The 14344-nt window shown below is 37.4% G+C and overlaps 1 protein-coding gene across 1 annotated transcript in view; it reads right to left on the bottom strand.

Moving 5' to 3' along the window:
- SMC2 (structural maintenance of chromosomes 2) overlaps positions 1 to 10886 on the bottom strand; it is a 64657-nt gene extending 53771 nt beyond the window's left edge. Inside the window, 6 exon segments of the mRNA XM_006886977.1 lie at positions 1557 to 1601; positions 1777 to 1887; positions 3526 to 3564; positions 7040 to 7162; positions 8992 to 9141; positions 10649 to 10886. Of these exon segments, the coding sequence (XP_006887039.1) occupies positions 1557 to 1601; positions 1777 to 1887; positions 3526 to 3564; positions 7040 to 7162; positions 8992 to 9141; positions 10649 to 10816 (636 nt within the window). The 5' untranslated portion in view covers positions 10817 to 10886.
- Between the last annotated feature and the right edge of the window lie 3458 nt (positions 10887 to 14344).

Genomic DNA, 14344 nt, shown 5'->3' with positions numbered 1-14344 from the left:
CATAATAAAAACAGATTAAATAACGTGTTGCATCACTGTGAGGTGAGACCAAATCAATGACTAGAGCTTTTAGTGAATCTCATGTAGCTATTTCTTCTAATACATAACCAAGCACTATATATTAATAAATAAATTAATGTGGACATTAAGGGTCATGGGTGACTGAGAATACAATGGCTATAAAGCCACCCTATCATTCACTATTGTGCTACTAGGTGGCACTGAGTTGAACCTGACTCACAGCAACCCTATGAACAACATACATCTTGTCCTATCCTGTACCAGCTTATCATCTCTGACACACGTGGGCCCACTGCTGCAGCCACCGTATCAATCCACCTCATTGGGAGTCTTTCTCTCCTTCACTGACCCTTCACTTTTCCAAGCATACTATTACTGTGCAAGAAACAGCCTCTTCTAGCAACATATCCAAAGCATGAGAGACGATGCTTCACAAATTTGTTTCCAAGGAGCACTCGGGTTGCACACAAATTTTAACTTTTCATAATTTACGTTGTCTACCTAACATTCATTCATGCAACTACTTGTAAGCACTCCTTCTCACATTATGAAACTTGATTATAAAAAGGACTGGATGACGCAAAGTCAAAATCCTCAATTCGCAGATATAAAGAAAGATGGAAAAATCAGGTCTCAGAGCAAAGCTTAAATTACTGATCTTTTCCATGATATTTTCTTCTAATACAAAGTAGCTATCTTCAATACAATTTTCCAGACTTTCTAAAAATTACCAAACTTATCATATGGATTAAGAAAATATTTTTGAGAAGTATTAATTTTACTAAATAGTTAATTCTTATGAACTATAACGTAGTCTTTGACTAAGCAATAAGTACTAAAGAAATATTACCAAGTTTTATGCTGTCCAGGAGCTGCAAAAATGAAACAAATACCATGTTTTTGCTTCAACCACTTTCATTTATAAAAGATTTTGACAGCAGTAGTTATAGGGAGCTCTGGTGGTAATAAGGAGTTGTAGCAAACCCAACAAACACAGTTTGAATCTGTACCTACACTGCAGAAGAATGATGAGCGATCTCCTCCTGTGTAATTACTGCCTCCGTAAACCCACTGGAGGGTCACTTGAATTGGTTCCAACTCAACAGTATACAAGAAGCAGCTGACTTTCTTACTCTACTAGAAGTTACAGTCTACCAACCAGGGTTACAAAGAATGTTGTAGCCTTAAGAAATGTTGCTCCATTTAATTTTAACATACAGAAAAATGGAGAGTTGCTTTTCTGACCGAAGTATTATAATCATGCATTGTTGTTCTGTACCGTCAAGCTGGAAATGACCCATGGTTGATCCTCCAAAGGGTTTTCAGAGGCAATTAATCCCACGGGAAAGGACAACTTAATAAGCATGAAGCAAATATTCCCAGTAAGCAGAGGCTGAGTTACGGAGAATCAATTCTTAATTCTTTTCTACTCAACCCTCTGATTAGTATACTTTTTCATCACTATGTATAATCTTAGATAAGTCACCAATTTTGACAGACATTTTACCAGCCATCTTCAGATATATAATACATACTTCCTTTAATTTTTGAATGGTTGGAGTAATCTCTTCTTCAAGTATCTAAAAAAGAAAAGAAGATCTCAGTATTGTCAGTCTGCTAAGCATCTTTTTTAAAAAAAGGATGAAAAGTGACATAAAAACAAACTCAAAGAAAAAAAATACTTTCGCTCTTCACAGCACAGAAAATCAAGATATTTTATTCTTCCCCAAAAATGTTTTATATAAACTTAATTACCGTCTTAATTTCTTTCAGTTTAGCTTCCTTTTTTTCTATAGTTTTCTGAGCAGCTATTTTTTTATATTCATACATCCTGGTTCCAGCTGCTTCTTCTATCATAGATAAAATCTGGAATGACAATTGATCAATGTTTCAAGAACCCAAGTCAGTATGTCTCTTCTGAATTTATTCTAACTATGTCAATCTGTGGCAATAACAAGCATCTTGTCAAGACATTTAGAGCAATTTAATAAATAAAAATTCAGATATAATCTACAACCCTCACATTCAACAAACATTTTCAAACCACCCAAATAATAAAATTGCATTTGCTGCTACATTTTCCAGATTATCTCTTTTTTAAAACTGGAGTTAGTAATTGGTCTCTTCTCTTTCCCTCAATTACAAGCATAAAACTATTATTAAAAAGGTTAATACCATTCTGCTTTAGTTTGGAAGTATTTAAAAATCACGCAAGTCAAAGCCAGTCATTTTTTGCCAAGATCTTGATAACGCATACCTAAGCATTAACAACCTAATCATACCACATTTAAGAATATGGGCAAGTAACTTATCTTCTTTGCACTTCAGTTATCTAGAGAACTGCATAAAATCTAAAAATGCACATGACAAGTATTAATACATAAATTCATCTAACGGGACAGCTCTTTCCCACGTTGAACAAGCTTGCCACCTTTGGCCAGTTTTCTATCACTTGTTTTACTAGAAAATACTTTTGTTTTACTTATCTGACAAGTTCCACTTTACCCAAGGTTCTGGCTTTTATAAGGTTTACGATGAAATTTTGCAGGAAGGACTATTTTGTTAGCATTTCTTTTCCAGCAGCTTTGATTCTTTCTCAAACAAATGATCTCTCTTTGGGAACTACTGTGATTTTTATTCATTTGTTACTTAAGAAAAACAAAGTATGACCTAGATGTTGTCATGGCACTATGGTTCAAAAGTTCCACTGCAACCCCAAAGATCAGCACCAGGTGCTCTGAGGGAGAAAGACGAGGCTGTCTCCTTTCCTAAAGAATTACAATTTCAGAAACCAGATCGGGCAGTTCTACTCTACATACAAAGCTGCTGTGAGCCAGAACTGGCTGGATGACAAGGACTTTATATCCAAATCAAGCTCACATACCAATCTTGTGTTCTTATTAGTTCTGTTTACTATAAATAACTAGAAAGCCTTCATTCTTGTGTAAAATATTCATACCTTTGTGCTATGTATCATTGAGTGGACTAGAACTCAGCGACCGTATAAACAACAGGTCAAAACTTTGCCTTATCCCGGGCCATCATTACAATCAAAACACAAGTAAACAGTTTTTGGGAATTCTCTGCTTTAGCCAAGATCCACCTGACAGCAGCAATGAACATGATACAGTGATCTGTGCAACCTTAGGCTTGAAAATGGCAGAGATCATGATGATAACTCATACCTTTACATCTACTAACACCTTCTCTTCAAGGCATCTAAAAAGTGCAATCATTGTCAGACAGACATTCAAAACTCTCCCGTGGGTTTCACTCTCCTTTGGCACACTGGTTGAGAGAGGCTGCTCTATAGGATCAAAATTTCTTTCACTATATGGCACAGTACCAAATATAAAACAAAAACATGTCTAATCTTTTCTTGTATGAACAATGTTTTTAAGACATTTTAAAATGAAAGAAATGTTAAAAACTGACTGATTGCATAATTAAATAGTAATTATAGTGACTATCAGTTTTACCACTCATAAATAGTATTCTTCTTACCTCTGGAGGTTTCATATTCAATACTTTTGTAATTCGACCCTGAAATAAAACAAACAACTTATCGTAAGTGTAACAAATAGGTAAAGCTGTATATACACTAATACATGAATCAGAAGTGTTCACTTCTGTTTATATGAAAATGTTAATGAGTCAAGCAGCTACAAACAAAACCCTAATACACTAATCTTACAGTATTTCTTTTGTTTAACTAACTGCATGAATAGATGTTTATCTTATTGGATTTCAGAATAAAGATACCCTACAATTTTAAAACGTTAGTATTCCTATTCACTTTTTCACTGATGGTGAAGTAAATAAAATGATATGAAGTTATTAAACCACATAATATACATGATACAAAATTAACTTCGACTAAATTTTTAAAACTGTTAATACTAATGAGGAAGAAACATTCAATTCTAAAATAGATATCCGAATATATTTTATTAACAGGATATCCGAATATATTTTACTGTAAAGGCTAAATTTTACATTAGTACATCAATATAGATTGAGTTATTCTCCCACAAAATATGTATTGCAAATACTTTTGGATTTACTTATAATATGCTAGTGGCTTGAATACCAATTGAGAATAGGTTGTAGTATTATAAAAATAAAGCAAGATTACTATAGTGTGTTATTTTTTCAGATAGTTAAATATACACAAAGCTTTTCAAGGAAAATAGGGACAAGGAGCTTCCTCCACTGTTCATTCGTACTCTGTCCAGAGATACAGAAATTCTGCTCTAAGAGCCTATGCTCAGAACTCATACTGTCTCTTAAAATGTGGGAAAATAAATTTGTTTGTTAAAGCCACCCACATGTCACATTTCTGTTACAGAAGCACTAGATAATTAAGATAGAAGTTGGTAGTAGACACAGGGGACTGTTCAGATACCCAAAATAAAATGGTTTTGAACTAGAGTAAAAACAGAAGTCACAAAAGTTTTAAGGTGCCTATACTAAAAGCCTAGGTGATCTTCAAGAGATGATCAGTGATATTACAGATGTAGAAAACAATTCTGGTGAAGACTCAGAAGTGAGGAGAACGAGAAGGAAATATTTCTATCGTGTCAGATAATACAGATGGTACCAGGAACAGAATGTGGCTATTACATGGGTTTCCCGTGAGATTTTAAAAGAAAATAATCTAATTATTGACCAATGAAAGGTGATTCTTTTTTAAGCAATTGTAATAAACTTGTCTGAGTTATGTTCAAACATTTGGTGGAATGAAGAACTTGAAGGGATGAACTTAAGATACCTGGATGATGAGATTTCTAAGCAATGGCTTAAAGGAATCATGTAGGTTTTTTGTCTGTCATGAGTAGTAAAACTTGAGTGGAAAGAGACCTATAAATCAGCAACACAAAATGAAAACAGAACTTAATGAAAAATTTTCTGAAAAATTCTGTTGTACAAACTAAAGATACAAGTCCTAGAACATCTCAAAGGACTTTGCTGTCTATCTTTTGTCAAAGACTAGGTCTGCCATTTACTAGTCTGATCATTTACCACAATAGAATATTCATCAGCAGAGACTGAAGCAGACAAAGAAAAGAAAGAACATTGCCTTCTGGAATTCTACAGGCACTAAACAGGCCAAAGAAACGGACACCCCTGGAGCAGCAGCAGGTCAGCGGATGACTGGAAGGAGGACTGCAAGTCACATTATCCTGGTTTCCAAGCAATCCCAAAAGGTAGGCCCACAGCTTCCTGGCTTTCAAAGAATCAAGACTTTCATCCAGAGTGTGTACAGCTATTAATGGATGTCAGAGGGATGTAGTTACCAAATGGTAGGGAAATAGGACTGCTGCAATGAAGGCAGTAGCTCGATGGGCTAAGAAAATAAGATTGCCTATGGCTGAAGGAGTAGAGTTGTCAACCCTGTAAGCTGGTAAGATGGAGCTGAAGCCCAGAAAGGGAGCCTCCACCAAAATCCAAAGAATGTGGTCAAGAAACCAAAGCTCAGAAGACAAGAACACTGCCGATATGTTCTCTGAAAATATTACTTTCAAGCCATTAGAGCTAACGTAATTTTTCCTGTTGGATTTTCTGCCTCTAATCTCTCCCATCTCTATAGAAATGCCTAGCTTGTGACTACTCCACCATTTTAATTTGGAAGCAAATAATTTTTATTCTTGTTTTCAGAGTAAGCTGTAAGGAGTTGTACTGCCAACCAAAAGGCAGGTGGTTCAAATCCACCAGCTTACTCCTCAGGAGGAAAAAGATGGGCAATCTCTTTTTATGCAATTTACAACCTCTGAAAATCCATTTGAGGATCAGCTATGAGTCAGTTCTCACTCAACAGCCCTAAATATATTTCTTAATATATTAAGAACAACTTTGTCCTTGGATGGAATAGGCCTAAATTCTTATCATATTTATTTATGAGTTTCAGAAGATGAGATTTTGGACTTGGAATTTATTTAAGATTTTTGATGTTATGTGTTATGTATTCTGCATACAGTAAGGACAAGAATTTTGTGGGGGCCACAGGGTTACAATGTTACAGGTAGAATTATGTTCCCACCAACATACTTGTTGTAAATTTTAATTTCCATGCTTATGGTTATAATCCCATTTGGGAACATATTGCCTTTGATACATTAATGAGACAAGATTACTTTAAGGTGCACCTTTTGAGATAAAAGTGACATTTAAACAAGGGAACAGAGAACAGATAGAATAATTTACATGTCAACATATATGGAAATCTCCTACAAATTAAAAGGTAATGAGACAAAGACCTTCGAAGCTGATGACACAAGGACCTTCTTCTAGAGATCTCAGAGACTGAAAGCTTTCCTCCAAAGAAAGTGCTCTGGGTTTGAACTTCTAGCCTGCCAAACCATGAGAAAATCCATTTGCTTGTTAAAGCCATTTCCTTGTGGTATTTCTGTTAGGAAAACACTAACTCATGAAGATAATTACATTTCTTCACTTTTTAGAACGACAGTCAGATCTAAGAAATTCATAAAATGTTCAATTTCAATACCAGATAAGAATTTCAATGCATTCATTAACCCACCTCCCTTCCCTCCTACAAAAAAAACATTCATTTATCAACAAACCCCATTACTTAAGATTTGGATTTAGCTCTGAAACGGAAAGAGTGAAAAGTTTCGTCTGTGATTTTTCCCCTGATAGAACACCAGGCAGGTAAAGTGTGATAATGTAGCTGTAACATGTCAATGCTTATTTTTTATTTGTGTAAGACTCTAAAGAAAAGAATTATTCAAACTTTAATATACATTCATAAAATTAAATCCTTTTCATTTAAAAGAATAAATGTATGTAATATTTAGCATGTACTGTTCTTATAATTCTAGCAATACAAATCCTTAAACCACATTGATTAAAAGGAGTCTAAACATCAGCATATTAGCAAAAAAAAAAAAAAAAGAAAAATTCAATAAAAAACCACCTGTACAATCAAAATGATGTAGGGGGAAAAACACACCACATCAAAATCATTAAAAAACAAATGTAAAGACCATGAATAAAATACCTGCATAATGAGAAAGTGAGGGTTGTTAACATTAAGGCCAACAGAACAGAAGAGATCTTGTACTCTGGTATTGTTTGCATTTACTCCATTGATTAAGTATTTATTTCTGCCACCAATCACCACCTTAAAAAAAAAAGCATTTTAAGAGATACCCATGTAAAGTCTTGTGCCAACTCAAAGATAATAGCTTTTACTTAAAAACAATACTAATAGTAGAAGTGTGGCATGATAAAAAATAATACTGAGTCAGGACAGATGGCTTCTAATGTGTGGATTTTTGCAAAGTAGAAATAGCCATGTATAATCCTCCAAAAGCCCCTGCACTTAACTGGATGTCTAACGTTACTTTCTATTTTCATGTACATGTGAAATAGACTTTCCATTCCAGGTAACCACCTTTCTGCAATGTCTCCTTACTTGGAGTTAATTCCTCTTTCTTCCAATTTTTCAACTTTTCAAATGAAATAAGCTCTAGTAATAAGGGTAAGTGGTTTCACAGTGATCCTAGACAAGACTCTAAAAGACATGACTGTGACCACTTAAGCAAAAAAAAAGATTAATCACCAAACTTCAGCAGAGATACATTAAGACCAGTCACGGCAGAGACAAGCCTGTTCACACTTCTAATAGAGCACTTAAATTGTCATATCCTGGGTATAATTTTCTCACCTACCATATCTGAAGGTTTTTAAAGGCAAAATTTGTTACCTGATTTTCTGTCTACCTTTACATCCCAGTGCACTGAAGAATGACACATAATAAAAATAAATATTGAAAAGAAAGCCAGTTTCAATCTTATTTGACCTAAGTTACATATTTAAACAAGAGTATATTCACAAATAATTGGAGGTCTCTCTTACACAGGTTTGGACAAACTACAGGATGAAAACGAGAACAACTAGTTAAATTAGTAATACAAATAGTAAAAATTCCTAAAGGCAATAGATGCTCAATAAGAGAACAGAAAACCTGTCCTGATCTTGTCAAAATGATTTTGTTTCTAAATCAGTGATCTTGATTAAAATTACATGCAGAAACCTGAGTGACATTACGTCAAGAAGTGACTGAGCAGTAAAGAACTGAAAAACACATTTAAAAGAACCCTAACAAGATGGAAAAATGGTCTGATTATAAGGATAAAAAAAAAAGGCAAAAACATGGTGTTGCACTGGTTTAAAAAATGCAAAGGCATAAGCATGGTAGTACCAGGGCTTAGAGATGAAGTACATTCAAAATAGTGAAAATGTTTTAAATAACTTTTATATGGATTTGTAATACATTATGAACCTTTAATACCATACTAAGGAAAACAGAGGTATAATACCTCCTAACATGGAAAAACTGACAATTATTTCTAATAACATCAACAGGTTATATGCTCCGTGTTATTACGAACTCACATGTATGTGTGCACGTGCACACTCACTCACACACACACACACACACACACACACACACAGACAGAAAGAGAACTGGAGCATATTCAGTGATGAAGTAAGTGAAGAAACTGCAAAGAATTAAACACCAACTGAAAGGACAGAAAAGACTTGGCTTTAAAAAGACTTAAGTGTTTGTATGGCATAAATTATATCTCCTTTTACTACTTCCAAAGATTTAATCTATGAAAGTGTAAGAGAGATGGCTCTCTGAATTTACAGAAATTTTATCTTTATCAGAAATGTCCAAATAGAATGAACTATCCTACAAGGCAACAAGATCTCGGATGCTGGAGATATTCCAATGCAAAGGACTGAAATATGTATAGTTGAGAACTTTTATGGAACACATAACTTCAGATGTTTTTTAACCATTTAATTATTGACAGAATTTGCAAGATCAAAATTTTGACATTCATAAAGAACGAGACAGTATCTGAGGTTCCAATAAGTTCATCTTAAGCACTTTCTATAAAGTCAGATTACCAAAAAGGGTATGAAATGTTAATCACTCACCTGCCTTGTTATTGTGATTTCATCATGAACCTCAAATCCTAAAGGACTTTGCTTTTTGTCAGAATTATCAAAAGTGATTGACACGGAGGCTTTGGTAATACCAGCCTGCCCATTCTTATAAACTAAATCTTGCAAATTAGAAGCCCGAACCTAAAGCAGAAGAAAAGTTATCACTTACAAAACCTCATATGACACAAAACACTAAATATGTTTCCTGTTAGAAGCTCCACCTATACCATATCGATTAATATTCAAGGGTAGTAAATGTATCTTATTCACTCACTGTTATCAGTCAGAACTGACGCATAGCAGACCCTCCACTAAGTTTCTAAGGCTATGAATCCCTTGAGATGAGATAAATAATGGATGTGTTTCTCTTTACGACTTCACCAACCCTAAATAGAATGGTTTTCTACTCCAACAGATCTATAGTTGTCCTTGTTGAGCAACACTGAATTAACTGTTCTGATTCATAGTGGCTGTGCACAACAGAATAAAACTTCCCTGTGTCAGCCTCACAATCAACGCTGTGTTTGAGATCACTGTTGCAGGCTCTACATCAATCCACCTTGATGAGGGACTTCATCTTTTCTGTTAACCTTCTACTTTGCCATGCTTGATGATATTGTTGTGGTGTACCATCCAACCCACAGCTGACTCTCTGGCAGGTTTTCAGAGGGAATTAATTGCATGGGCGGAGACTGTCCATCCTTCTGCAGAGCAGCTGGTGAACTAGAACCACACGCCTTCAGGACTATACGGCACAGTTTATTGTCATTAGGCCACCAGAACTCCCTGTCCTTTCTGATAGCATGTCCAAAATAAATGAGACAAAGGCTTGTCATTGAGCTTCTAAGGATTATCTTGGTTGCATTTCTTTCAAGACAATATGTTTATTCTTCCAGCAGTCCACAGAATTCAATAACATGAAGCAATTAATTTTCAGTTGTCCTTATTCAGAAAAATAAGAGGAAAATCCAAACGCACTGTTGATTCCTATACTCAGTAACCCTTTAGGATAGAGCAGAACTGCTCCATGTGGATTCCAAGACTGTAGGTTTTATGGACTCAAACTGCTAAATCGTTCTACCAAAGACAGAGCAATTGCTAGATTCAAACCAGTTTTGGTACAGAGATTAAGTAAAAATTGTGCCATCAATTCTCCTTTATCAGAAGATAAAACCCCACTGCCGAGTCAATTCTAACGAACAGAAACTTAGTGGGACAGAGAAGAGATGCCCTTGAGTCTCTGAACCTTCACAAAATGCTTATTCTTCTCCCATGGAGAAGTTGGTTTGGGATAAACTACTGACATCTTGGCCAGCAGCCACATGCTTTAACGCTAAGGCTACAAAGTATCCAAGAAATTTGTTGTTCATCCATTTCTGGTGAACCGTGAAATTCAAATTCATTGCTGTCAAATCAAAACCAACATCTAGGTGATCTTCCATTGAGTTTCTCCTGCGCAGCTGTTGGTAAATTCCAACTGCCAGAGAGCTGTGGCCTTTGGTGAGTGATGCAACTTTTTATGACCACCAGAACAGAAAACACAGTACTTAAGCATCAATGGAAAACAAAGTGCCAATGTCTCTTCTTACAATCACAGACTTCCTTAACCAAGTGTAAATTTATAAAAATAAAAATGTTTCTATTTTACCTGAGACAGGTTGGAAATGCCCAGCAAAAAGCAGATGGAGTCCAATATGTTGGATTTTCCACTACCATTTAAACCAGTGATAGCATTGAAGAGAGGGTCAAAGCCATTAACTTCGGTCCTCTGAGCATAGGACTTGAATCCCTCCAAGATGATCGACTTAATATGCATTTTCACTACGGTCTTTGGACTTGTAAAACTCTGCTGGGATCAAACAGGTACACTCCAATTCTGTATAAAACAAGATAAAATACAAACCAAGACTCATAACTGAATGTGAGCGAGTAAAACGTTAAGAATTGCAGCCCAAAAGACGTGATACAGCTTGTTGTCAAGCAACCTCCTCTGGTGTTGAGAGATGGTTTCTCTAATTAAGACTCTTCTCAACTTCACCCCAAGAAGTGAACTAAACCAGCCAGCCTGGAAACAAAAACCCTTAGCACTTTCCTTATCTACTTTTCCAGACCTTTCCACATTTATCGCATCTGGGCTGCGCAGACTACTGGTTATTTCATATTTCATTCCCTCTGTCTGTAAGCTCACCCTCCCACCCCAGCACTGATGTTACACACTCTGCTACACTCGCAACTTGGCTCAGATGTTCCTCTTGACCTCACCAGATGTAACTGCGTTCCTACCAACCCTCTCTTCCTGCATCTAAGGCTGACACTGAACCACATTTGCTTTTCCCTATTATGTTACACTTCTGTAGTCTTCGACTAGGTACACAGTACGCCAAGTGGTTTCACTCAGAGGGAAATCAGTCACACTTGACAAGTTCCATGTTATTTCCCCCCAACTCTTCCATCAACTTGGGCTGTTTACCTGGCCCCACAACCCTTTCTTATTAACACTTTTACATCCCACTTCAAGGCTGCACAGGAATGACTGTTCCTGTCAAATGCTTTTTATTACAAATCCCCATCTCAGAATGACTCCTTGCTAGGCATCCTCTCACCCGCATTTCCTTTCTGAAATGCCAGGCCCAGCTGGCGAAGCACACGCACCTCCTCGCTGCTGCTCAACTCGCCTAGGTTATGGGCGCCCTGAGGGCTCCCGCAGGCCGCGAGGATGGAGCGTGGACCCAAGCTGCCCGGCCTCGGGCGCTAGGAAGAAAAGTCTTCCATAGCGGAGACGACACACGGCCGCCACACCGGCGCCGGAACTATTTATTCCTTTGAATTTCGGCGCGAGCAAAGGACCCCACCTCTATAGTCTATTTCCTCTGATGCTGTCTACAAATTGCCTGATTTCCTGCTTCCATCTTTCCCTACAATGGAGCGGCTAAAGCAACGAGGAGACGGAAAACTCCTGGAAGCGACTGCTCCAGGAATGTGACCCCGCTGGCAGGACGAATAAAAGAGCAGAGAGCACATGTCGATACGTGGCTCAGGCGCGCCGCGGACAGCCCCGGGCCCTCAGCCTTGGGGCCTCGAGCTCGAGGCTCCGCCCCGCGGTGGGCCGCGTCCGGGGAGCTCCGTTTCCCCTGCAACCAGGCGGGGGGGCTTGATGTCTCTGCGAGGAGGTTGGGAGGCAGCGAGGTGGGGCCGGTGTTCCCCTGCCTTTCTTTCTTGCGTCTTAGAAAGCCCAAAATCTCCGCCGGCTGGCGCAGGTGCCTAAGAATGGGTGATGCATTTTGTTGCGGCCGTGGAGACGCAGGCCTCCTGAGGACGCCAGGTCGCGGCCAGGCTCCGCCTCTTGTCGGTTTCTGGCTGGGCGGGCCTTGACGTCGCAGTTTGCACGTCGGGAAGCTGCGGTGATAGTTGCCGCTTTGAATTGTGCAGGTTCTCAGAGGAGGATTTGAGGGGAACAGGGTTCAGGCTGCGGGTAGCAGGTGCTTCACGGTAGCCTAAAGGAAGGACCTTTCTGGACAAGTAGATGGTTACCTTGACCTGAAAAGCAGTTTGCTGTAGCAGAACGTGCATGGGGATTTCAGGGAATGAGAATTGGAAATCCTTTGCTATGGATAACATTTATTGAACTCTTATGTGCCAGTCGGTGCATCAAGTGCTTTTTCAAATTCTCATAACCTTATTAACACCATCATACTGATTGCATTTTACGTAAGAGTAAACTGAGTTAGGGTTGAAGTAACTTGTCCAAATAATAAGAGAATGGAGAAGTTAGGGTTTCCCCACTCTCTGGCTTCAGAGCGTGTGCGCTGTGTGTATCTTTGTGGTGTGATTGAATGCATACATTTCCATAGATTTTTGCAATTAAATGCCTCATAAATCTTCACAAAAGGAACTTTGAAAGTACAAGTAATGGTGTTGAGTTCTCCCCAGCCTTTTTCAGGCATGGACTGTGTAATGGGGAAAGGGGGGTTCCTAAATGATCTGATTTAATCATACAAAATACTAATCTCGCATCGGGACGATTACATGAAATGGGGTTAGGGAAAGCGGGATCACAAAAATAAGTCATTTAAGATTAGAGTAGTTCAGAGAAAATGCTACCTTTCTGCTTAATGCATATTTCTCGTACAGTGCAGTATTTCCAAATCTAAAGTGTGGAATTTAGGCAAAATTACTACACCAAGAGTCTTAACAGATTGAGACAGGCCTGGGGTGGGGGTACGGTGGGGAAGCGCGTAGATTTAATAAACGTCAAATACCATCTCTCCCAACAAGTAAGCTTGTGAGATGTCAGCTTCCAGTACGCCAAAATCCACCTTGATTTCATTTATTTAAAAATACAGACCACAATTGAGAGAATCAGTTACTTAACATCATAGATTTTGTTGGAAATAGAAAAATGTTAGTCATGGAGGCTTAGGATAAAAATCGCCAAATGGCCCTTAGGCAATTATGAAAAAGACTGTTGTAATTCAGTTATATTCTTCTTCAATCTTACCACTACAGCTCAATGCCTATTTTGTATGGATAAGTTTATTTTATATTGAAGATAGGATTCACAGACTTTCCCCCCTCCTTTTTAACTATACAACATACATGTGTCTGTTAGAGGAAAGGAATTTGTTTTGTGAATATCCATACAACTATAGTTATTCAATCTAATGTCAATGGGAAAATCTGTAAGTCAAAGCTGTGATCATGTAATATTTATATAGGCACAAAGATTGGCTCACTTACTACTTTTCGGGATTAAATCCACTATAAGAAAAATGAATGAAGAACAGAAATACACCTGAGTGCCTAATTTACGAGCAAGTTCACAATGGAGGAAATAATTATAATAGTCTCATGTTTTAAAACAGCTTTACATATCTGATTTAGTTTGCATTAAAATAATTCCCTATGAATCATTTTGTTCGATATTCAGAAATACACCACTTTTCACGCACCTAATTATTTGTCAAATTCTCTTTTGTATTGAGGGGGAAAGAAAGGCAATAGTAATCTTTTTCCTTTTAGCAAGTCTCATTAATTATAATTTTTAATTCTGTACACATGAAGGTGTGGGTTTTTTTTTTCTTCCTTATTTTTTTTTAATAACAGTGATGGAAACAACAGTGATTGACTTACAAAGTGTTGTGTTTGCAATGCAAAATGATAGTACATAAATACATAAGACACAATGGGCAGCAGTTTGCTGTAGTGGTCCACCAGGTATAAGCAAACGTTTGGTTCAGCTAGGCAGCAACCCATTGAAATGTTATCCTGGAACTACAGACTATCTGGTTCCTATTTTAAATATATGTTGTTGTCGTTGTTATGTACCGTTGAGTCTCTTGCGACT

This window comes from Elephantulus edwardii, unplaced genomic scaffold (assembly GCF_000299155.1).
Source record: "Elephantulus edwardii isolate Elephantulus edwardi_28Jun2011 unplaced genomic scaffold, EleEdw1.0 scaffold00052, whole genome shotgun sequence".
NCBI lineage: Eukaryota > Metazoa > Chordata > Mammalia > Macroscelidea > Macroscelididae > Elephantulus > Elephantulus edwardii.
This window is presented reverse-complemented; position numbering and strand designations above follow the sequence as displayed.